Here is a 25,484-nt window from a genome sequence, read left to right as displayed (position 1 = left end):
TGGGCTCAACAGGATTATATGGAAAAAGGAAAGAGTCATTTTCCCAATTGAAGAGGACTTTTGAATGTTTCAGTGGCCAAACATATCTAAATCATATATCTAAGCCAAAAGGCAAGAATTTTTACTGTTGTGGGTAAGCTTTAACTGTGAAAAGCATCGTATCAGTGTATTAATTGCCATCGCTTTTCGTACTGTGTTTCTGGGGAAATGTAAACCATAGGAATAGTTTCTGCCCCGTCCTTAGAGAACATTACCATGGAGGATATTTTCCCCACAGGGTAAACAAAAGAAAATGAGCGTGAGTGCAGAAGTTGTTTTACAACCGGGGAGCTGTTACAGGTGCTTGAGCGAGCTCGATAGAAATGACCAAGTGAGGGGCTGATGGAATCAGATGACTTAATGAAATACCAAAAGAAATCTTAGCGCTTGTGCATTGCACATATTGGTTGTCAAATTGCTTTTCTAAATTGATCACATTTGACCCTGATGGTCAATACATCATTTAATACATTCTGAAATTTTGTCCACATTGGAGTACGATTTCTCCCTGAGATCGACTTGAATAGTGGTTAGTCTGCTTGGTTCTTTGCTCCTGATCTAGCCACCCCAGGACTTGAGATCTTTCTTCCTCTGGTTCAGGAATGAGGAACACTGTCACTCTGAGAGGGGGAATGGCTTGTTGACCAAGCACAGCTGCTCACCGGGGTTCTATTTCTCCCAGCTGGCACCCTCACAAAGCCAGCCTCTGGGTAAGAAACTAATGATTTCTACTGCTCTTTCAGTTTGACCTTCTAAGGGACATAGGCCTGCAGAAGTAACCAGCCAGCCGTAGCAGAGCACAGAGAGGCACCTACAACTCCTTCCATAACCAGAAAAGGCTACTGCAGATACACCAGGGCGTGTGGGGGCCCACATCATGTAAAGCAAGGGAAGGCTGGGTTTTAAGTAAACAGCTCTTAAAACTCTTTGGCAGGTGGGTTGCATTAAGAGTAAGGGAGGGTTGAAAGGCAGGGAAGGCATTTTCCTCTTAGCAGTGGCAGAAGCTTCCCAGCAGCCTTCCTTCCTCACTTTCTGCCTGGCTCACTGCCTTCTCAGCAAGCTCTGGGGAGCTGTGTCCTCGGGTTCCAAGAAGGGCTGGAGAAGGTCAGGGCATAAACCAGCCCCAAAGCACTTTGGTGGAAAGGGGAGGCTCCTCCGCATTTCCCTTTCCTGCAGGCTTGCCCTGGTTTTTCATGATGTCATCATTCATCATTGTGAGCTGATTGGCGGTCCCAGGCCTTGGCCAGCTGCCCAAGGCCAGAGGGCAGACAGAGATCCCAGGACAAATGTGCAGTAAGCCCCTGAGCATGTGCAGAAATGTTGTCATCAGTTCCACCTAGAAAGATTGGGTGGAAATCAGAAACAGTAAAAGTCACAAGATCCTATCCAACTTTCTCTTCCCTGAATGCCTGGGAAGAATTCAGGGGCCTCTTGCCTGTGGATGGAGAGCCAAACCCTGGAGTGGGCCTGGGTGTGGAGGAGGGACTGCTCTGCCAGATGGTTCATTCTCCAGAATTCAACCTGTTTCCTGACTCCGTGGTGTTTGAAAGCAACTTTGTCCAGGTACTCTGGAGTCACTCAGAATGGCGGGCACTCCTTGATTCTTCTAAACCTGTTCCCAAGATGTGACCAGGAGACTCTGTCCCTGGAATGGAGTGAAGTGAGAGCTGAGGCGAGAAGTCAGTAGGCCTGGAATGCAAGGCCACCTCCACTTGACCCTGACTTTGCAGAGCCCCAGACAGGGCTTCTCCTGCAGACAGTTGTCATCCTGGGGGAGAGAGGCCAGGTGTTCTCTGCTCTGAGTGGAGGATTTGGTATCCAAGTCCCCCAATTTATTTCCTCCTCCAGGAAGCCCAAAGCAGATGATCAAAGAGACAGTGAAACAAGATGCCCTTTGAGGGTTTCCAACAGAAATGCTAATTGATGAGAGAACAGAAGCAGGCCCCAGAGAGCCCTGGGCTCAGGGTGCAGTCCACTGCTTTTCCATCAGGAGGCATCACTGTGCAAGTGATTTGCACACCCTGGATCCCAGGGCCCTCTAATGTAAAAGGGGTTGGACTGACAGGATTATATGCAAGCACAGGAGGCAAAGGCCTCAGTACAGGGGCACTCCGTGCATTTTTGTTTCCCTTCCTGGGCTCTCTTCACAGAACTTGGGAGTTGCGAGGGACTTTACAGACCAAGGAAGGTGTGGGAGATTATAGGGCCCCTCAGAGAAGGGCCAAAGGACTTTTTTCAAAGAAAAGCCAGGAAACAGTCTAGGGAGGATTCATGGGAATGTGACACATGCCAGGGAACTCCTGGGTTATAGTTCTTCTGGGTAGTTGCTGACAGTAGGTAGTGTAAATACTATTACAGTTGTTTAACCAATATAGGCTTAAAACAGTAGTACTCATCTATCCATGATTCGCCTTCCAAAACCAGGGGACATTTGGCAGTGTCTGAAGACGTTTTTGGTTGTCACGATTTGTGGGGAATGAGGGGCAGTGCTACTGGCATCTAGTAGATAGAGGCTGAGAATGCTGCTAAACTCCATACAGTACACAGGACAGCCCCTTTCCCCAAAAAATCCTGGCCACAATGTGAATATTGCCAAAGTTGAGAAACTCTCAGCTGAAACATATTCCTGCTTCTGCCAAATGCTCAGGCTGTGCCTACGGGGCTGCTTTGCAGGTCAAAAAGGGCAGGAACTGGATTGACATCTACAAAGCCTCCTATACCATGGCCTTAGGGGTGACCTCATCTGTGCCCTGCCTGCCCCTTCCCAACGTCCTCCTCATGGCCCGTGTCAAGTGGCACCGGGGGCAAAGCCAGACATGGAACAGACCATCTACAGCCCCAAACATTATCCTGAAGAGGTAAGTGACACCAATGGGAATGAAGGACAAGTGGGCGGAGGGTTGGACCCAGAGCAAAGGCTGCTTTGAGACTAAACTCAAGGTAGGAGAAAGCAGAGAAATCATCAGCAGTGACATTAATGTTTTTAGACAACAATAACCTAAGACAGCACACTGGAAGCACCTTGGTCAAGTAGGGTAAAGGGTGACATTGTATGGACAAGAATGAGGGGCCAACCTACATGCCCACTTCTCTTCTCACTGCACTCGCCCCACTGAATTCTTAGGAAATCTCTCTGCCAAGGGTCAAGGAAGCAGTGAGATCTGGCAGATGGGGCATGGGTTGGGAGCCGCAGGTTCTAGCCCTTGGCACGTAGCTAAGGCTCATATAGTGTTTGTCATAAGTTACTTGCTGCATCTCAGTTTTCTTACCAGTAAAATGAGTGGAACTAAGTGTCATTAGAACTGTAATATATATATACTCATATCATGCTTGTCTAAATGAAACAGCCCTTTTTAGCATTTGAGCCTCTTCAGGTAATCTGTAGGATATTCAAGAATCTCCAGATATTCTCAGAAATCCAGGCAAACCCTCGATTCCCCCCTGTAGCCTCAGTGATGAACTTCTCCCTTATGCTCTGGCACACCTACAGCAAGTACAGCCCAGCCCTGCTCACTACTCGACCCAAGGCCAGGGCCCTGAGCCTTAGCTCCTTCGAGAAGTGTACTTGGGCCACCAGGGTCAATGACTAGATAAGCTGGACAGTGGGGCCAACTTTGCGGCAGGGGATGGTAGCTCCCTTTGTGCTATCAAGAGGGACACCGAAACACCCTGTGACCCTAGCTACCTTACTCCTAGGCTGTCTCTGTCAGCAGGATCCTGGGATGCCAGCGTGAAAATCCTGGCAGGATGGGTGGAGGTTAAAATGCAGATTCCAAGGACACCCCAGACCTACTGAATCTGAGGGGTATCTTCAGATGTCTGCATTTTAAACAAGCTCTCCAGGTGAATATGCTCTCCCTAAAGCTTGAGCCCTCTGCTAAGCACTCTCTTTCCTACCCCCAAAAGCCTCGGTCCCGAAGGAGACACTCCTGGTTTTAATGAAGACAGGGTTGGATGGGAAGCAATGCGGTTGTCAGTGTGTGTCTTCCCTCATGCCTTCAGGATTCTCCCACTGAAGTTCGTGGAGCTCCAGGTCTGTGACCAGCTTCAACGCATCCTGCGGCTGAGGACAGTCACAGAGAAGATCTACTACCTAAGACTCCACTCGGACCATCCTGAAACTGTCTTCCACTTCTGGACCCGACTAGTTCAAATTCTGCAGAAGGGCCTGTCCATCACCACCAAAGACCCTAGGATTCTTGTCACTCACTGTCTGGTACCCAAGAACAGCTGCAGCCCCTCAGGAGACTCTAAGGTAGGTGGGCACCATTGCCACCTCCAGCCAAGGCCAGAGCTGAGGAGTAGAGCTTAGGTGAGCTGGTATGTGAGTGAGCACCCCATGAAGGCAATCCCTGCCTTTAATTGAGGTATAATGTACAACCAACTGTAAGATTCACCACAACCCAGTTTTAGAACATTTCCATCACCCTAAAAAATTCCCTTGTGCCCATTTGCAGTCATGCCCTGTTCCTGTTTCCTGCCCTAGACAGCCATCGATCTGTTTGCAGTCTCTATAAATTCATATTTGCTAGACATTTCATATAACAAAATCCTACAATGTATAGCATTTTGTATCTGGCTGCTTTCGCTCAGCATAATTTTTTCAGGCTCATCTGTATCATGGCATGGAGCCAATTCTATGGCAGAGTCACAGACTATGAATAATTCATTCTTTTTTAAAAAAAATTAATCTTAGAGAGAGCGAGGGAGGAAGGGAAGGGCAGGAAGGGAGAAACGTGAGAGAGATACATCGGTTGGTTGCACAGGCCCTGACCAGGGATCAAACCCACCCCCTTTTGGTGTACAAGAGGAGGCTCCAGCTGAGTGAGCCACACCGGCCAAGGCTCATTCATTCCTTTTCATTGCTGAATAGTATTCCACTGTATAGATATGCCACATTTTGTTTACCTATTCATCAGTTGATGGACATTTGGGCTGTTTCCAGTTTGGGGCTGTTATGAATAATGCTGTTATGAACATCTGTGTACAAGTTTTTCTGTAGACATAGTTTTCATTTGTCATGGGTCCATTCCAAGGAATGAAATTTTTGTCATATGTTAGGCTTACCTTTAAATTTTAAAGAAACTGGCAAACTGTTTGCCAGAGTGGCTGCACCATTTTACATTCCTACCAGCAACGCTTGAGGGTTTCAGTTTCTCCACATTCTCACCAACACTGGTATTGTCTCTCTTTTTTATTAAAGCCATTCTAGTGGATATGTAATGGTTTTACTTTGGATTTCCTCAGTGGCTAATGATGTTGAGTAACTTTTCATGGGCTTATTAGTCATTTATATATCTTTTTCTGGTGAAATGTCTATTCAAATTTTTTTCTTTTCAAGTTTCACATTTATTACTGAACCAACTTAGTGCTTCAGAAAAAATCAACAGAAAAATCATTGTTCCAATAATTTCCCAATTGAAATGCCCACTGTCCAGACAGTAATCTTTTCAGTCATTTAAAGATGCAGGCAACCTGGATACAGCATAAATATGTGAGCCATCTGTCATGTGCAATTCGTTATAAGCCCAGTTTGGTTCTTCTCCAATGTCTCCTCTTGGAATTATACCCGATTTTATTACGAGTTTTCATCTGAACTCATTGCAGAATGGCCAGTTCTGCTTTTGATTCTTGGCCGGGAACCTCTTGATCCTGAAAGTCTTGTGAGAAGAATGATGGAGAATCAACCTCACGCACCACGATGGCAAAGAAGGAGCTCAAGTCTTTGGTGAAATGTCTATTCAAGTCTTTTGCTGAAAAACCCCTTTTTAAACTGAGTTTTGCCTTCTTGAGTTGCTATAATTCTTTGTGTATTCTGGATACAAGTCCTTTATTAGATATATGATTTGCAAATATTTTCTTCCAGTGTGTGAATTGTCTTTTTGTTTTCTTAATGGTGTCCTTTGTGGAGCAAACGTTTTTAATTTTGATGAAGTGCAATTTATCAATTTTTTTCTTTTATGGATTAGATTTTTGGTGTTGTAGCTACTTCTTTGTTCAACACAAAGTCACAAGTATTTTATCCTATGTTTTCTTCTAGAAGTTTTATAGATTAAGTTCTTACATTCAAGTCTATGATCCATTTTTTAAAACATGTATTTAAAAAAATTTTTTAAATGTCTTTATTGATTTCAGAGAAAGGGAGAGGGAGAGAGAGAGATAGAAACATCAATAGTGAGTCATTGATTGGATGCCTCCTGCACGTCCCCTACTGGGGATCGAGCCCAAAACCCCGGCATGTGTCCTGACCGGGAATCGAACCACAATCTCTTGGGTCACAGGTCAGTGCACAACCATTGAGCCATGATGGTCAGGCTCTATGATCCATTTTGCATTACTATTTGTGTAGGGTGTGAGGTAAGGGTCTCAGTACTTTTTTTTCTAAAGATTTTTTTTTTTATTGATTTTAAGAGAGAGAGAAAGGGAGAGGTAGAGAGAGAGAGAGAGAGAGGAACATTGATGATTGATGATTGGCTGCCTCCTGGGTGTCCTCCATGAAGGATTGAGCCCACAACCAGGGTATGTGCCTAGGGTCTAAGTATTTTTTGTTTTCACATGTGGATGTACAACTTTCCCAGCACCATTTGTTGAGAAGATTATCCTTTCCTCCATTGAACTGTCTTGGCACTTTGGTCAAAAATCAATTGACAGTAAATGCAAGAATTTATTTCTGGATTCTCAATTCTGTTTTATTGATCTGTATGCCTATGCTTGTGCCAATACCACAATGTCTTGATTAATGTAGCTTTATAGTAAGTTTTAAAATTGGCCATTGTAAGTCTTCCAATTTTGTTCTTTTTCTAATTGTTTTGGCTATTCTAGATCCTTTGCAGTTCCAATAAATTTTAGGATTAACATCAATTTCTACAAAATAGATCGCTGGGATATTGACAAAGACATGTTGATTTTATACACCAATTAGAAGAGAATTGCCATCTTGACAATACATGAATATGGAATGTCTTTCAATTTATTTCAATCTTCTTTAATTTCTCTTTGCAATGTTTTTATAGCTTTCAGTATACACGTTCTGCACTTCTTTTGTTAAATTTATTCCTAACTTTTATTTTGTGGATACTACTTTGAATGGAATTGTGTTTTCTTAATTTTATGTTTCCATCGTTCATTGACAGTATATAGAAATACAATTGATTTTTGTATATTAATCTTGTCCATTAGATAGAGTATTTTTTGTGGTTCCTTGGGATTTTTTACATAAATACATGTCATCTGCAAATAAAAGACAGTTTTACTTCATTTCCAATTCATACACACTTGTTTGTTTATTGCCTATTGCCTTAGCTAGAACCTTCAGTACAGTGTTTAATAGAATTGGCAAAGCAGACATGCTCATGCCCAATCTAGGAGGAGAACATTGAGTCTTTCATTAAGTGTGATGCTAACTGTGGGATTTTTGTATACGCCCTTTATCAGGTTGAGGGAATTCCCTTTAAGTCCTTATTTATTGAGAGTTTTTATCATAAATGGGTATTGAATTTTTTGAAATGCTTTTTTCTGCATCTATTGAGATGGTCATGTGGTTTGCCCTTTCTTCTATTAATGTAGTGTATTACATTAATTGATTTTTAGATGTTAAATCAACCTTGTGTTCCTGCAATAAATTCCACTTGGTCATGGCGTGTATGTATAATCCTTTTTATATGTTACATGATTTAATTTACTAGCATTTTGTTAAAGATTTCGCATCTATGTTCATTAGAAACATTGGTCTATAGTTTTCTTGCGATATCCTGGCTTTGGCATTAGGGTAATTAACTAGCCTCATTGAATGATTTGGGAAGTGTTTCCTCCTCCTCTGTTTTCTGAGTTTATGAAGAATTGGTATCATTACTCCTTTAAGTATTTAATAAAAGTCACCAGTGAAGCCACCTGGGCCTTTTTGCCACAGGCCTTGGAGTGTGGTATAAGACTGACTTGAGCTACAGCATAATCTCCATGAATGCAGGGATTTTTATCTGTCTGCTTCATTGCTCTATCCCCAGTGCCTGGCACATAGTTGACATTCAGTAAAGAATGAATGAATGAATATGAGCAGTTTGTACTTCTGGAACACCTTTGGGGTATCACAGGCAACAGGAAAGAAAGCAGTTTTAGCCAGGTGTAAAAAGCAGATCTATATAAGATGTTTCTTAGAGAAGTTAATTTTTTAAACATTCATTAAATTCCTACAATAAATACTTGATTCCCCTACATTTAAATATAAAACCAAGTAGCATAAGCTTTATTAAAGTTTATATGGCTAGGCTATTTGATAACATATTAAGGTATATTAATAAGAATTATCTACTAAATTATGTCTAAAGTATTCAATGACAATATTATCCTTGGGCACCAAAGGATATTTATAATAATACAAGGGATATAAGCAGATATGACCTCAGAATTTCCTCTCTGAGCCCCTGACATGGCCACCCAATTTAATAGTTTGAATTCTAACACTTTAGGGTCTGGACCATGATATTAGGAAAATACAGAGATTCTCAGGTCTTAACCATCTGGCTTTGCTTTTTTTTCTCCATCTAGTTAGTACAGAAGAAACCCCAAGCCTCCCAGCCCAGCGAGAGCCTCATGCAGTTGATGGCCATGGGAGAGAGTGAAGCTCTCTCTCAGATTTTTGCTGACTTGCACCAGCACAACCGATTCAGGTACATGACTTAAATCAGGCCAGTCTGATGTCCCTTCCTGCAGCGCTGATGGCCTGGGTGGTGAGGTCCAAAAACCAGGTAACTTGGTTAATGAGCCCAGGGAGGGGCATGAAATACTGCCACTCAGGGTCCAGGGTCATCCCTGACTCAGGGCAACCTTTCCCCAGTTCTCTTTGCCTCACCCTCTTTCTCCACACAGCAAGCATAGTAGGCTTTACTCCAGAGGAGAAATTTTATAAAAAATGAAAAGTGCGCTGGCCAGGTGGCTCAGTTGGTTGGATTGTTTCTCTCCCCTTCCCTCCCTCCTCCCCCTTCCCGTCTCTCTAAAAATCAATAAATATATCCTAAGGTGAGGATTTTAAAAAAAGAAAACTAACTCTCCAATAATAAGTTAGTATCACAGGTGGAAAAAGTAAAACCTAATTTCTAATCCAGTTCCTAGTTCTGCAGAGAAATAAACAAAACATTGTTTAAAACACTGTTTACTCCTTGGGTTCCTTAACCTACTCACCTGGCCTATGGTTGGGGTTTATGGAGCTTCTGTGGTCATTTTCTCAATGTACAGTCTGTACTGGAAAGTTCCATTGTACAGGCCTATTTTCTCCATGCCTGAGGAAATGGCCCTGTACATATAGTTGACTTAGGGTTTGCGTCTTGAGACTGGTTGGTATGAGAGAAACAGGAGTTGAAAGTACTTGGGGCACTGGGCACTATGACCAGAGAGTGACGATTAAGTGGGACCCGGGGCCCTAGCGAACTTGATTTGTGGGGGGTTTTTTTGGAAAAAAAAAAGAATGGAAATAAACTGTATCACCAGAAGAGAAAAACGAAGTATCGAAGGAGATTTTTGTCACAACAGGAACTAGCAGTTCAGAGACAGAACAACAAAAAGAAAGTTTTCTTTTGGAGTGCTGTTAGTAAACTAAAAACCAATAAAATCAGAGAAGACAATCTCTAATAGTGGGTAAGGGCTCACACAGGACTGGGCTCACGTCACTGCTCCAACCGTGAGCCCATGGGCGCAGTGCTTCACTCTTCTGGGCCTCAGTTTTCAGATCTGTACAATGGAAATTATGATAGTTCCAAACTCATCCAGATATTGTCAGGATTAAGTGAACTCAAAAACATGAAGTGCTTGACATGCTCCTCAGCAGATTTAGAGGCAGATTTAAGTAAACTCTCAATAAATATTAACTTGTATTATGAAGTCTGCCTTCGACTGGAAGTAGAAAAGTATTAACACAAGAAAAAAACTTGTTAGTTGCCCACTGTTAAAGAATTTTTACTGGGGTCATCACTCTGCATATCATATAGAAATCTGTAATTAAGAAATTTCTGGATCCAGTATCACCCCAATAAATTCAAAAGGAAAAAAAAGAAATTTCTGGATAAGATATCATACTGCTGAGCTGGGGAGTGCTGGGCTCTAATAGAACAAGATATGTTGAAGTCACTTTTTGTCTCAAAATGTTTAAAAGGTAAAATTTTTAAATTATTATTTGAAGGACGGCTTCTGTTTATATTCTGTGGCCACAATTCAGTCATATGATCACATGCACTGCAAGGGAGGCTGGGAAATGCATTCTCTATTCTGCATATGCCCAACACAGAATTAGATGCTTGCCCCAGAGGGAGAAGGGAAGAAGAAATCCTGGGGGCCTATTGGCAGTCTCTGGCACAGACAGCTTTGAATATTTCCAGAAGGCCAGAGGAGACTAAAACCTGAGAGATGGGCACTACCCAGGTAAAGCCTGGAAAACTTTGGGCAGGTTAAGGGAAGATTATGAGTGTAAGGCTGATGCTCCACCTTGAGAAAGAAGCTTGGTGAGTTTCGAGAAAGGGAAGGAAACCCAGGGTGGGAAGAGGGGTGGTAATGGAAGGACATTAGTAAAAGCAGGCAGGGACCGAGCCAGGCAGGACCTGGGAAGCCATGCAAATGAATTTAGACTTTAGAGTAATGAAAGCCTTAGCACCATTTTTAACTGGGAGGTGACAGGATCCAATTTGCATGTTGAAAAGGTTATGCTGGCTGTTGCAGTGACAGTTGACAGGAAGAGAGGGAGAATAGGTGCGGACCAGCCGGGAAGCTATGGCAACCCAGTCTGGGCTGTCAAGTACAAAACAGATCAGAGGGATGTGAGAAGCAGGGGCAAGTTAATTTTTGCTCTACTGTTATCTCAGTAACTGCTTTGTACAGACATTTAGTTTCTTCTCTTTAATTCCCCAGAATGAAGCCCTGAGTGATGACTGTTCTCATTCAGGCAGGCTGTAGTCTGGTTGCAATTATATCAGTTTTTGCATGTTGGCAACAATGTGCAACTTACAGCAAGTAAAATAAATGGCTGAGACACAGCACCGAGCAGATGGAGCCCCACCCACTCCTCCTCAGCAAAACCAGCAGCATGGGTTCTGCTCCCCAGCGCTCCACCCCATCCCACCTCCCCCTTTCCCAGTTTTCCTTCCGCTGTTTTAATGTGTCACACCCACCCAATAGAGCCGCAGCTGGCCTTTTGCAGACTTCTATCTGCCTCTAAAGCTTTTGTGTCAGGGAAAATATACTAGAAACAAGATTTAAAATCAGATTTTCATGCTCTGTGTTTGTTTCCTTTTGCCCTTCATTTCCTTGATCCTGAAATGGCTGGAGTTCCAGGAGTAGCAAAAAGACCAAGACCAAAAAGGACAGCTCAGGTAAACAGAGGGTGTGGGCACCCGTGTCTCAGAGATCCTTTTGCTCTGCAGATGTAGGAATGACATCGCCTCCCTCCAGCTCCCGATCGCAACTTTCCTAGCTGTCAGGATGTCCTTTCATACCTTAATTTTAGTTCCTCTAGGCTCTTTGGCCACAATAGTCAATTTGGCACCAAAGCCTACCAATTTCTTTCTTTGAAATGTTTCCTAAACCGACAGATCCTACCCTAGTCCACTTTATTACCTCTTGCCTGGACTACTGCAGCAATCTTCCAGTTCTTTCATTCATTTGCTCGTTCAGAAACATGCACTGAGCTCGTGGTAAGTGCCAAACACTGTCAAAAGCTTTGGAGTCCCAATGAAGAGAGAAACAGTACCCCCTTCAATGGGTTTATAATTTGGTCGGGTCAGATGGGTGAATCCCCAAATCACAAAACCTCTTCTTCCAGGCAGCATTCAAAGCTCATGCCTGGGGTACCACACAGGCACAAAGACGGGGGGGGGGGGGGGGGGGTGTGCCTCACTCCTCCCAGGAAGCTGTCCCCGAGGCCTAGGGTCTGAGCCAAGTCACAGAGGGAGAGGAAAATGGGCTGGCCGAAGCGGATGAGTCAGGGCATTCTGGGAAGAGACAGTCTGTGTGAGAGAGCATGACACATTCTGGAAACAGCAAGCTGACTCCCTGTTTGTTTGCAGGTTCTGGTTTACCCCAAATCCACTCATTTTGGCGTGCGCGACTCTACATGAACTGCCCCTCTCTTAACTCACCTGGCTACTCTCTCCTCCTCAGTTAGGTGCCCTGTGCCTCATCTTCTCCAGCCCAAATCTTCCGCTCTAGTCACACGTGGACCATCCTTCCTCATGCCCTAGGCACCCCTCCTCTTCCCCCTAACTCCGATGCTCCACTCTAAACCCTGCCTGTCCTTCCAGATACACCTCACAACACCTTTCTCCCCAGACAGATCTTTCCTTGGTCAGACACTCTATACGTTATTCCTTAGTTGTTTCATAGGTTTCAATCTTGTTTCTTCAACTAATACTAAATTTTTTTCATGCCTCTGAATTATTTTCTCCATATTGGCTCAGGCAGCAGCTAGAATTTCCTGTTATATTAGTAATTTAGAGGAGTTATGGAGATCCCAGGGGACCTCTGCCAACTTTCATTCAAACCACGGATTACAAGCTCAGCTGTCTATAAGTGGTAAAAATGGGCAAAGAGTGTACATGTCATGGATCTAAGAAATGGTTGACTTTTCTCTCAACTCTATTATAAGTAAAACAGCAGCTGGGCTGATAGTTGGTTTCAGCATTGAGGAGACAATAGGGAGTGTTGGGGACAGTGGCAATGAGAAAGTGAAGGTTTCAATTAAGGCTTCAATTAATTGTTTCCATGCTAGAACACAGGTCTGGTGTTGCCAGATACTCTGATTTTTCAAGAGAAGCCAAAAAACTGGATTTTTATGTGACATATCCCCTTCCCATAAAAAATTAAAGCATAGTATAGGCCAACAATTAATGGACAAGCAAAACGTATCTACAGGCCAAATGCATCCTGGAGGCTACCAGTTCCCAGCCCCCATTCTAAATGGTGAGTGGAGCTGATGCTGGTCCACATTTTCTCCAAGTCTGTGAATGCTTTTACATGTTAGGTGACTGATAATAAAATGGTCATTCATTTCTGTTTTTGCACATACATTCAATCACACACACACACACACACACACACACCATACCCTTTGAGGTTATAGCTGAGGAAAACAGAAATAGGAGCTATTTCAAATATATCCTGGGACTGCAGAGAACAACTAGAATTTCAGAGTCATAGGCTATCTGGTGTCACAGGAACTACCGCGCCCGAGATGTCCCTAGGCTGATTTCAATTAATCATCCTGAATGTCCTCAGAACACTTCTCTTTCCTTGGAGTTGAAGAAACCCCTCTTTTCTCTTTGGACCAAGTAGTGTATCCTTTCATTCGGAAGGGTGGTCACACCCCAGCCTCTTGGAACTTTTGGAGAGAGAGGGGTGTGGGGGAGCTACATTATGGAAAACCAGCATCCCAAAGCTTACCTGTGTGGCTAAACCTTTCAACTCCCCATCAGCAGGTGGTGTGACCTATTGAAGTACTTCTCAAGCCTGAATGTGCAGACTGGGGGTCTTGCTAAATGCAGAAGCTGATTCAGTGGCTCTGGGTGAACCTGAAACTGTGCATTTCTCTTTTTTTAATTTTTCAATTACATTTTGCATTCAACACCATTTTGTATTAGTTTCAGGTTATAGCACAGTAGATAGAGACATTCATATAGGTTACAAAGTGTTCCCTTGAAACTGCATTTCTTACATGCTTCCTGGTGATGCCAAAGCTGCTGGGCTGCAAGCCATCCTTTGAGTAGCTGAAGCCAAGTGGACCAAGAACAGGATCTGGCTTATGGCCATCTGGATTCAAGCCCATTGCCAGTTCAGCTAGCTGACTCTCCAGGACAAATGCACTCAGTTAACCTCTCCAAGCCACACTGGTTCCCTCCTCCTCCTAACATTGCCTTGCTCACACGATACAGCGGTAAAAACGTGGGCTTAGGAGCCAGGCTGCCTGGCTTTGATTCCTGACTCTGCCTCCTCATTACATGACCATGGGTAAATAACCTCGCTGAGCCTCAGATTCCTCAGCCATAAAATGGGACTATGGCAGTGCTGACCTCTTGGGGTCTTTGTGAGGATTAAGTGAGCATTCATGGACATAATTGTTTAGAATAGTGCCTGACCTATAATAAGCACCCTACAAATTTGGGCCCTACTCTGTGAGTGTGCTCTGTGAATTAAAGTACAAACAAATGCATTCTCTTTCTTACCTAGAGAAAGAAATTTCCTTTGAAGATAGCATCCCTTGCACCCGCGACCTCAGTTGGAGGGATTCCTTCACCTATGGAGAGTGGGAAAGAGAGAACCCCTCCGGGCCACAGCCCCTCTCACTCCTCAGCACGTTGGCAGCCTCCACGCGACCACAGCTGGCCCTGTTCATAGGTATGGTCCTGGGATTAGTCCGGCTGCCTCCATGGGATAGACCTAGAGTTTGACCTCAGGCAGGGTTTCAGATCCTGGTGTCTGAGGGTGCTTCCTGGAGGCTATGGGGTGGGAGTTGGGGGTGCCAGCCACAACAACCTCAACCCCTTTTTCCCCCTGCCCTCCTTCTCTTGACCAACTGCACCAAGTGAAACCCTGACTGTGACACCTCGAGCCCCCAGAGGCCCTTGGGAGTTCCTACAAAGTGGCTCTGAGGGGATAGAGACTGGGATGACACTGTTATCACTACAGCTGCCTTCTCTCTGCTGGGTGGAGTCATGAGGGACGCCCTTCAGAATTTCCATGGGCTCTTCCTTTGAGGAGGTGGGGAGCTGGTTCTCCCTTTTCCTTTCCAGAGCTCTTGGGGAACCCCAACCATCTGCTGCAGGAAGTGAGAAGGAGCTAGGCCAGGAGGGGTGGGGTGGGGTAGGAGGCAAACTTCCTTGGGCCCAGCCCTTATCTCTCCATGCTCCAAGGTTCGTTCGTTCCTCCGTCCATCCATCCATCCATCCATCCATCCATCCATCCATCCATCCATCCATCCATGTATTTATTTAACAAACATTTGTTAACTACCTCCTATGTACCTCTGTCTAACCAGAGCTAGGTAGAGTGGTTTCTGTTTTCTAAAGTAAAATATTACTAATAAACCACTAACTCTTATAATATACCTATTATTAATAGCTGACAATTTTAAAAATTAACAAATATCTATGTGCCCACAGAAGAGCTTTATAGGCAGGTCATGTCTTATTGAATATTTCTCTCTTAAACTGACAGGAAATTCTATTTGAGCCATCCTTTCACACTGGGGAGAGTCTAAGCAGCCCTCGCCAACACCACTGTGCAGCATTCAGCCTTCCGAGGGGCTCTATCTGGATAGAGAGAAGGGGGATTGCTGCAACTAAGGAAAAACTGGAATCATCTTGGGCCCATAGCATAGCCTTTCCTTGGAGAGCCATCCGGGAGCAGGGCTTCCGACGAGAGGCCCTGTGCTTTACTCCAGTGCTTCACTCTGATGTCGCCGCCACACATCACACCCACCTCCTCTCCACCACCCGGCAGGCACGAGAAGACAAGATGTGCTCTCTGAAGGGCCAGGACTGAGGGGGAGAAGGAAGGACAGGGAAGGGAGGAGAGAGAAAGTGGCAGCGAGAGGCCGGTGCAAGGAGGAAGCCCGGGAAGGCCGGGGACACGGAGAGGCGGTAAGCGAAGGAAACCAGAGACGTGGCAGAGAAGCTGGAGAGAATAGAGAAGAAATACAGCTGTGAGAGATGCCTCACCAAGCTTCTATTTATAATATAAAACTTGAAAGTAAAGCCATATACCAAAAAAAAAAAAAAAAAAAGTGCTTTCTTCTCTGCTCAGACTGCTATGGACAAGTATAAGGGACCAGATATGAATTCTAGCCAAGGGCCTCTCTATTTCCTTTTCTGCCAGTTTTTCTTTTTTTTTTTTTCACATTTGTTTTATTTTTTCCATCACCATTTACCCCCCTATACCCTCTTCCACCTCCACACTCCCCCCCCACCGTTTCTCTTGTTGGCCCCCCTTTTCTGATTTGAGTTTCGGACCATCTTCCTTAGCCCATCCTCTAACTTGGACTTGCTAGCTTGGCCCTGGAGTTTCAAATGGAGGTTTGGGTTTGCGACTACTCGAAGATTCCTGCAGGAGGTAGTCAGACAAGGTGTGTGAGGGAGGGGGAGCTTTTGTGTGCAAACTTGCTAAATTTGCTAATGTCTCAGCCCTACACTGGCTCAATTTATTTTGGTATGACACCCCCTTGAAATGTCAACACAGCTTGTTCGTGTTTATTAACTTATCAATTCCAAAGATAGGACATACAGGCCCAAAGCACAGGTAAAATCAGAGGTTCATAAATTAGAGACCAAGAGAGTCACTAAGGAGTGTTCCCATGGACCAGCCTCTTTTTAAAATGTGCAGTATTTCACATTCAATAAAAACCCAGCTATGAATATTTCAGAAAGGCTGCCCAATCTTCCAATTCGAAAGTGTTTTTGGAGATCTTGCTTTAAGATTTCCTAGGAGGGTCTTTTTCTGCACTGAAGTGGTTTTCAGACGGAAGCTGTTAGAGGGCTAAAAAGTAACCTTTTAGGTGACTGTCACTCTTTCCTAGGAAGAGGTTCTAATTCTTTGAGACTTCGATAGCCACACAGATGATTCTTCCCATGGTCACTGTTCCTTGAACTGATGCCCAGTGGCCCCATCTTCCACCCTCTTCAGCCACTGGTTTCCCTGATTTTACCCTAGAGTTTGTCAATAATCTATTATTCCTGTTCTTCAGCTATACCACCTCCTAGCTTTCCCCCTGAGTCCAATACCCTTCAACCCCACCAACCCTACCATCCATTGCTCCTTGTGGGTTTTCACTGTCCCTCACTTTCCTCATCCCCTCATCCCCTCCCCTCCAGCCGAGGTTCCATGATGAATCATCATTATCACTCCTTTGCATGAAACTTCAACACCTTTGTGCCTCTTCCACTTTATTCTATTTACTTGGCTAAATCCAACTGTCCACCAAATCTAAATTTGGTGCAGGTATGGGCCTGCACCTACCTCTACGCTTCCTTGGGGAGAACCACAAGACATACTAACCCGCCTCACCTCGAAGTCCTAATCACAAGCATCGAGAGGGTCCTTGATGTTGCCTGGAGATCATACCATGTTCCCCTCATCTGTTTGCTCTGCTGAATGGCTATTTCACACCTTCTGTCCCTCAGCTCCCCACTGCCTCCTGATGACCCAGCTTCCCATTTCACTGAGAACATAGCAGCAATTAAAAGACAACTCCTGCCCTGGCCAGTGTTACTCCATTGGAGTGTTATCCCATACACTGGAAGGTGGTGGGTTCGATTCCTGGTCAGGGCACATAACATGGGCTGCGGGTCTCTAAAATCAATGAAAAACATAATAGCCCAGCCAGCATGACCCAGTGGTTGAGCATCGACCTATGATCCAGGAGATCCCAGTTTGACTCTTGGTCAGGGCACATGCCGGGGTTTTGGGCTCGATCCCCAGTAGGGGGCGTGTAGGAGCAACTGATCAATGACTATCATCATTGATGTTTCTTTCTCTCCCTCTCCCTCTCTCTGAAATCAATTTTTTTAAAAAAGAAAATCAGCTATGAAATATATTGTATTATTTTTGCAAAAAAAAATCATATGTACAACATATAACACAAATATACAAAGACATAGAAAGAGGTCCGGAAAGATCTGTGTGTCAAGCCATAAAGAGCAGTTCCTTCAGAGCTAGATAGCATGTGATGGGGACTTTTACTTTCTATATGTATAAATTGGTGCTGTTTGAATTTTCACAAGCCTCTTATAGATTTTAATTTACAAAAGAAATGTGGAACATCTCAGGGGTTTTGGACATATCTTATCTGGGATTAGGAGAACCTTAAAGTGGAGAGACAGTAAAAGGCACTGGCACCAATAAAGAATTCAAAATTTGGAAGCCAGGATTAAGGAATTAATGAGGACTGGGTTGGGAGGGTCAGGACCTTCCCACAAACACTCTGCAGTCACACTATCGTTATCCCTCGCCCTGAACTCCTGCTCATTCTGCTCACCATTCAGAATTCAACTTTCCCTAGCCTCTCTCCTCCACCTCCTCCAAAAACCAAGCAAGTCCTCCATGAAATGCTCTCAAAGCACCTTGCAGTTTTGCAGTGTGTGTGTGTGTGTGTGTGTGTGTGTGTGTGTGTGAGTGAGGTCACACGATACTTGTCTTTCTCTGCCTGGCTTATTTCACTTAGCATAATCCCCTCCAGGTCCCTCCATGCTGTCACAAAGGGTAAGAGATCCTTTTTTACAGTTGCGTAGTACTCCATGGCATAAATGTCCCACAGCTTTTTATCCTCTCATCTACTGATGGGCACTTGGGCTGCTTCTAAATCTTGGCTATTTCAAATAGTGCTGCTGAGAACATAGGGGTGCATATATTCTTTCTGATTGGTATTTTAAGATTCTAAGGATTTATTCCCAGAAGTGGGATCACTGGGTCAAATGGCAGTTCCATTTTTAATTTTTTGAAGGAACTTCCATACTATTTTCCACAATGGCTGCTCCAGTCTGCATTCCCACCAGCAGTGTACCAGGGTTCCCTTTTCTCCATATCTTTGCCAGCAATTGTTTGTTGATTTGTTGATGGTAGCCCTTTTGGCACATGTGAGGTGATACCTCATTGTCATTTTAATTTGCATCTCTCTGATTATTAGTAACATTGAGCATTTTTTCATATGTCTCTTGGCCATCTGTATGTCCTCTTTGGAGAAGTCTCTATTCAGGTCCTCTGCCCATTTTTAATTGGATTGTTTGTCTTCCTTTTGTTGAGTTGTATGAGTACTTTATATATTTTGGAAATTAACCCCTTATCAGATGTATCATTGACAAATATGTTTTCCAATATAGTGGGTTCCCCTTTCATTTTAATGCTGGTTTCTTTTGCTGTGCAGATGCTTTTTAATTTGATGAAGGTTGGATGCCTTTTATTTTTTCTTCTTATCTGATCACTGTGGCTAGGACTTCCAGTATTATGTTGAATAAGAGTAGTGAAAGCAGCATCCCTGTCTTGTTCCTGATCTTAGGGCAAATGCTTTTAGTTTTGCCCATTGAGAATTATGTTGGCTGTAGGTTTGTTATATATGGCCTTTACTATGTTGAGGTATGATCCCTTTATTCCCACTTTGCTGAGAGTTTGTATTAAAAAAAATGGGTGCTGGGTGTTGTTGAATGCTTTCTCTGCATCTATTGATATGGTCATGTGATTTTTATTTTATTTTTTCGTTTAATTGTTCATTTCATTAATTTATAAAGTCAGACCAGTGCATTGGTTTGACCATTCTTGCCCCATCAACCCCAACACAACTCTCTCACCCTTGGGATTATTTATAGTCTGGAAAAAGGCAGATGAACTATGATCAAAACCAAGTGAGGATTTTTAAGGAAGCTTTGACAGAAATATTAAGAAAAACATCTTAATTCAACTCCAGAAAAAAAGTGCTACCAAGGGAAAATAAAGTCTTAACCGATGTTTTGAAACCAGCCATAAGAAAGGTTTGGAGAATGATTCTCTAGGCATGAGCTCTAAGAGTTCTGGATATGACTGGGAGCTTCAGCTCATCCTGTCTGGGCCCGCTGATCCAGATGACCTGTGGGTCGGGGCGCCGGCAAGCACGATGCAGTCTCTCTGGCTCCATCAACAGCAAGTCCTTCAGCGCCATCACAGAGTACTCTCTAGTGTATCATAGTTGTCCTTAAAGCTCTTCAATTCAAGGAAGTGCTTGGCATGTTCACTCTTCTGACTGGAGGGGAGGTATGTCACCTGGATGGTTGTTGGGAAACTTCAGGAGACTGGGTTAGGTCTTTGGCTGCTGACTGATGTTGTCGCTGGGAGTGCCCACTTCGTGCTTTGACCACTGTGGCCAGCTCACTCAGGGCCTCCTGATAGCGCAGGTACTCTCTCTGGCCAAAGACTCCCATGCCATAGCGGGCTGTCTCAGAGCCACCCAGCAGGGTATCAGTGAGGGCCTTGCGCACACCTTTGAAGAAAGTACTAGTGTTTCGAAGATCTAGCAGGTAGGAGTGAAAATTCTTGCCCATTAAGGAACGGGGATGCCGGCCTTCAGCACAAAATAGGATCTCAGAGGCACAGATGGCATCCAGAGCTTTCATCCTGTATAAACAGTTGTAACAGTTCTGATGTCCCTGGGTGTCCAGCTGTAGCAGTCATGCATCATCATCTGCAAGGAGCTGAGGTTCATACTTGATGTCCTGAACCCTGGATAGTCGAATATCAGCCTCCTCTTTTAAGTCCTTGGGAGTATGGTGTCCCACAGGACATGAGGTCCCCTACAGGATTTCATTGCAAAGCACATGATTTGCCTCTTTGCAAAAATAAATAGCAGTGCAAACACGAGGAGGGGCTCTACTGGGTCACATGCAACAGCAAGAATAGAACCAGGGTATCTCCTCACCAGGCTCCGGTAGGCCATCACCAGCACGGCCTTCACCCCCGAGAGCCAGTCACTGCCCCACGCCACGGCCTCCCTACCCCGGGCAGAACCACTCCTGTTTACCCCGCTGCCCTGCGGCGCCAGCCAGGGCTCCTCCGAGGTACCGGCGCCTGGGTTCTCTGCAGTTCCCTTTCCGATTCCTTAAGGGGAAAGACCAAGGCTGACCCGGCCAGAAAAAGAAGAATACCTTCCCGCTTCCCCCCAGCACGTGACTCGTGATGTTTATATTTCAGTTTGTTTATGTGGTGTATCACATTTATTGATTTGTGCATGTTGTACCAGCCTTGCATCCCTGGAACAAATCCCACTTGGTCATGGTGTGTGATCTTTGCAATATATTTCTGGATCCGATTTGCTAATATTTTGTTGATTTTAGCTTCTATGTTCACCAGGGATATTGGCCTGTAATTCTCTTTCTTTGCAGTGTCTTTATCTGGTTTTGGAATTAGGATAATGCTGGCCTTATAAAAGGAGCTTGGAAGTCTTCCTTCCTCTTGAATTTTTTCGAATAGTTTAAGGAGAACGGGTGTTAGTTCTTTGAATGTTTCTCAAAGCTCCCCTGTGAAGCCGCCCAGGCCAGGGTTTTTGTTTGCTGGGAGTTCATTGATTACTGCTTCAGTTTCATTTGTTGTTAGTGGTCTATTCAGGTTTTCTGAATCTTTCTGGTTGAGTTTTGGAAGATTGTATGTTTCTGGGAATTTGTCTATTTTGCCTAGGTTGTGCAGCTTGTTGGCATATAGTTGCTCATAGTGTTCTATTATAATCCTGTGTTTCTGTGCTGTCAGTTGTTAGTTCACCTGTTTCCTTTCTGATTTTATTTAATTGGGTCCTCTCTGTTTCTTGATGAGTCTGGCTAAAGGTTCATCAATCTTGTTTATCTTTTCAAAGAACCAGCTCTAGGATTCATTGATCTTTTGTATTGTTTTTTCCTTTGTTTTTTTAATCCTCACCCAAGGATATTTTTTCCATTGCTTTTCAGAGAGAGTGGGAGAGATGGGAGAGAGAAAGAGAAACATCAATGTGACAGAGACACATTGATTGGTTTCCTCCTGCACAAGCCAGGACTGGGGCTGGGGTTTGAGCCTTGTGCAACTGATTCCCTTGACTGGGAATCGAGCCCACAACCTTCGATCCACAGGCTGATGCTCTAACCACTGAGCAAAACCAGCCAGGGCTCTTTCTAATTCTTTTAGTTGTAGGGTTAGATAGTTTATTAGTGATTTTTCTTGCTTCTTGAGGTAGGCTGTAGTGCTATTAACTTCCCTCTCAGGACTGCTTTACCTGTGTCCCATAGATTTGGGGTTGTTGTGTGTTTATTTTCATTTGTTTCCAGGAAGTTTATTTCTCCCTTGTTCTCATTGGCAACCCATTCATTGTTTAATAACATACTATTTAGCCTCCATGTGTTTGAAGTTTTTGAGTTTTTATTGTAGTTGATTTCTAGTTTCATGCCATTGTGATCTGAGAAGATCCTTGATATGATTTCAATCTTCTTGAATTTAAGGCTTATTTTGTGCCCTAACATATGATCTACCTTTGAGAATGTTCCATGTGCACTTGAAAGGATGTATATTCTGCCACTTTTATACATTGTGGTATGTGTATCATGAAATGTTCTGTAATATCAATTAGATCCAACTCATCTAGTATGTCATTTAAGTTCACTATTTCCTTGTTAATTTTTTCTCTGGAAGATCTATCTAGAGATGTCAGTGTCGTGTTAAAGTCCCCTACTATGGCTGTATTGCTGTCAATATCTCCCTTAACGTTCATCAATTTTTAAAATATATTTAGGTGCTCCTATATTGAGTGCATATATGTTAACAAGGGTTCTATTTTCCTGTTGGATTGATCCCTGTAGTATTATGTGGTGATGGTGTAGCCATTCTCTTGAAGAGAGAAATCTTTAGGGCGGGAGAGGAACATGCAGCTGTGGTGGAACACCGAGTTATCTTAGTGTGGAGTGGTTGTTATTATTGCTGTTGTAGTTGTAGTTGTTTTCTAACCATCTGGCCTGTTTGTGTTTAAGGTGATAATGCTATACCATGCTGATACTCTGCTTTGGAAAAAGTAAATAGATATTTTCAACAACTATACCATTTTTATAAGTAAATAATCATCTCCCTACACCTGTTGACTCAGTAGGGCAATAAAGCCAAAACTGTTTCCTCTCATCGACCATCATTAGTACACAGCTCAATCTGCTGTTCTTACTCTTCCATAGCAGAAAGGTAAGTGTGCAAAGAGCTGGAAAGTGTGTGTCTCTGGCAAATAAGAAAAGCTGGGATTTAAATGCACCATTTCCAAAAGGAAGTTTCACTCATCTCATTATAACTGATTGAAATGTATGAAATTTTATTTAGTAAAGATGTGTCTTAAATTACTGGATAAGTATGGGGCTAAATAGTACATGTATGTAAATTAAACTTTTAAGTACAGAAGAGAAGGTTTGATAATCATTCTATTGTTGTTTTTAATAAACAAAAACATACCTTTTTCTTATGTAAATTCAGATTTACATGTGCATTAATATTTTGAGATTCAAAATTCTCATATTTCTAAAATTACTAAATTAAAAAATTCACAACTCACATATTAAATGTTTTTTCTCTAAATTGTGTTATTTTGTTTTTATTTTTAAACTATCTTTTTATTATGAATTTTCTGGGATCATATTCTAACAGTAAGCATGCATAATCTTTACAATGAGAAAAAGACTATAAAAATAAATAAAATAACATACACATCTATTTATTTTCCTAAATTACTTTAAATTAATTTCATATGAGTATTTTCCCCCAAAATATGGAACTTCAAGGCTTAGAAATAGGCTGGGAATCATCAGATCTAGTTTCCTAAGCTTCATTTGTACATCAACTTCATGCTTTTTTATTTTTTTATTTTTATTTTTGGCCAAAATCTGCCTATGACCTTGATCATATATATTTTAAATCTTATCTTTTTTACTTCAAAAGATAAATTGAAAATAAAATTCTATACCCCAATCCTACCTGGACAATAATCATAATTTTCTGTGAAGAAAAAGAAAGCATAAAATAAACATAATTAACATAATTTTAAATTCCAGCAAAATACCATTTCTTATTCAAAGGTCCTGATCCTGAGGTTTGTTCACTTTTCATTTAAAAAGGAGGATTAGTGTGAGTTTGAGGGGGTTAAAGATAATCTAGCATGAAAGTTTCTCTTTGTAATAATTAGAAATGCTAAAGTAGACTTCAAAAGGGAATTACACTGTGAAAATGTGTATCTGTATTAATTAAACTTGATACCTTTGCTACTTACAAACATTTCTTATGTCACCCATTCTTTGGGGACCACTGGACTAAACCAGCTGGGGCAAAGTGGGTGAGTACTAGTGCCTTCTAAAAGCTCTCCAGCCCTGGCTGGTGTGGCTTAGTGGTTAGAGCATTAGCTTGCATACAGAAGGGTCCCAGGTTTGATTCCCAGTCAAGGCCACTACATAGGAACAGTCTAATTTGAAAATGGACTTGGATTAGCTGTAAATGAATATTGTACACTCTAGGGCAATGAATTTAAAAGTAAAAATAGTACAACTGAGATGTTAAGAAAGGAGAGAAAATGGAATCACATAATGCTCAATTAAAACCACACAAAACAGAAAAAGAGTAGGAGACAAAAATAGGAACAATGAACAAGGATAAGAAATAGAAAACAGTAAAATATGTGGTAGATATTAATCCAACCCTGTTAATAATAATTTGAATATAAATGGTCTAAATGCACCAATTAAAAAACATAGGTTGTCAGAGTGTATCAAAAAACAAGACACAACTATATATATATACATACACACACACAAGAAACACGCTTTAAATATAAAGACTTATATAGAAAAAAGTAAATGGATGGAGAAAACACTCTGCTAACACTAGTCAAAGGAAAGTGGTAGTAGCTGTATCAATTTCAGAAACAGCAGATTTCAGGGATAAAGAAGGGCACTGAATAATTATAAAGGGTAAAAAGGGGTCAATTCCTCAAGGAGACATAACAATGCCTAATACTAGCATTTGCATACTAGCAAAACTGAATACAATAGCATACTAAAAGGCTCATACACCATGACCAAGGGAAATTTATTTCTGTACTGCAAAGATGGTTCGATATACAAATATCAGTTAATATAACACACCACTTCAATAGAAAAAAGAATAAAAATCATGGTATCTAAATAGATGCAGGTAACACATTTGACAAAATTCAACACCCTCTCATGATAAAAAAAGCTCTCATGAAACTAGAAATAGAAAGAAAATACCTCAATATAATAACGACCACACAGAAGAAGACAATAGCTAACATCATACTCAACGAAAGCTTTCCTCTAGGGTCAGAAACAAGGCAAAGATCCCTAATCTTGCCACTCCTATTTAACATGGTAGTGGAAGCCTTAACCTAGGCAATTAGACAAGAAAAAGAAATAAAATCATCCAAATTGGAAAGGAAGAAGGAAATTATCTCAGTTTGCAGATGACATGATTTTGTATGCAGAAAAACCCAAAGGTTCCATAAAAAACTGGACTAGTAAACAAATTAAAGTTACAGAATAAAAAATTCACATATAAAAATCAGTTGCATTTGTATACACTAACGACAAACTATTTGAAAGGGAAATTGGAAAAACAATTTCACTTAAGATAGCATCATAAAGAATAAAATACTTAGGCAACATATGAACAAACAAGATAAACAAACAAAAAGTAATACACACAGATAGCAGTATGCTGGTTACCAGAGGGAAAAGAGGGTGGAAAGAGGTAGAAAAAGGTCAAGGGGGGCAAATATATTGTGATGATGGGAGCCTTGACTTTGGAGGGTAAACACACAATGCAATATACAGATGATGTATTATAGAATTGCACACTTGAAACCTATATAATTTTATTAACCAATGTCACCCCAATAAATTTAATAAAATTTTTAAAGTTTAAAAGATGAAGCGAAACAGAACAAAAAT

At 42.4% G+C, this 25,484-nt stretch overlaps 1 protein-coding gene, 1 long non-coding RNA gene and 2 pseudogenes across 4 annotated transcripts in view; 1 reads left to right on the top strand and 3 right to left on the bottom strand.

Annotated features, from left to right (window-relative positions):
- LOC308561525 overlaps positions 1-25,484 on the bottom strand; it is an 82,097-nt gene that overhangs the window by 52,675 nt on the left and 3,938 nt on the right. The gene's annotated exons all lie outside the window — the stretch shown is intronic.
- GARIN1B (golgi associated RAB2 interactor 1B) lies at positions 1,357-15,776 on the top strand (the record flags this gene model as incomplete). The annotated part of the gene is made up of 7 exons (XM_081146820.1): positions 1,357-1,602; positions 2,713-2,897; positions 4,042-4,294; positions 8,584-8,705; positions 11,356-11,393; positions 14,242-14,409; positions 15,229-15,776. The coding sequence occupies 7 exons, from the start codon at positions 1,357-1,359 to the stop codon at positions 15,240-15,242; spliced, it is 1,026 nt and encodes a 341-aa protein (XP_081002946.1). The 3' UTR covers positions 15,243-15,776.
- On the bottom strand, positions 5,560-6,344 carry LOC308561987 (large ribosomal subunit protein eL39 pseudogene; annotated as a pseudogene). Its single transcript has 2 exons — positions 6,334-6,344; positions 5,560-5,727 (listed from the first exon to the last, which is right to left on the bottom strand). The product of its transcript is annotated as a large ribosomal subunit protein eL39 pseudogene (transcript).
- On the bottom strand, positions 19,696-20,235 carry LOC308561662 (protein C1orf43 homolog pseudogene; annotated as a pseudogene). Its single transcript has one exon. The product of its transcript is annotated as a protein C1orf43 homolog pseudogene (transcript).

The sequence above is a fragment of the Miniopterus schreibersii genome, assembly GCF_964146895.1.
Source record: "Miniopterus schreibersii genome assembly, chromosome: 9".
Lineage (NCBI taxonomy): Eukaryota > Metazoa > Chordata > Mammalia > Chiroptera > Miniopteridae > Miniopterus > Miniopterus schreibersii.
Note: the sequence above shows the minus strand (reverse complement) of the source record. Positions and strands in the feature narration are given on the sequence as shown.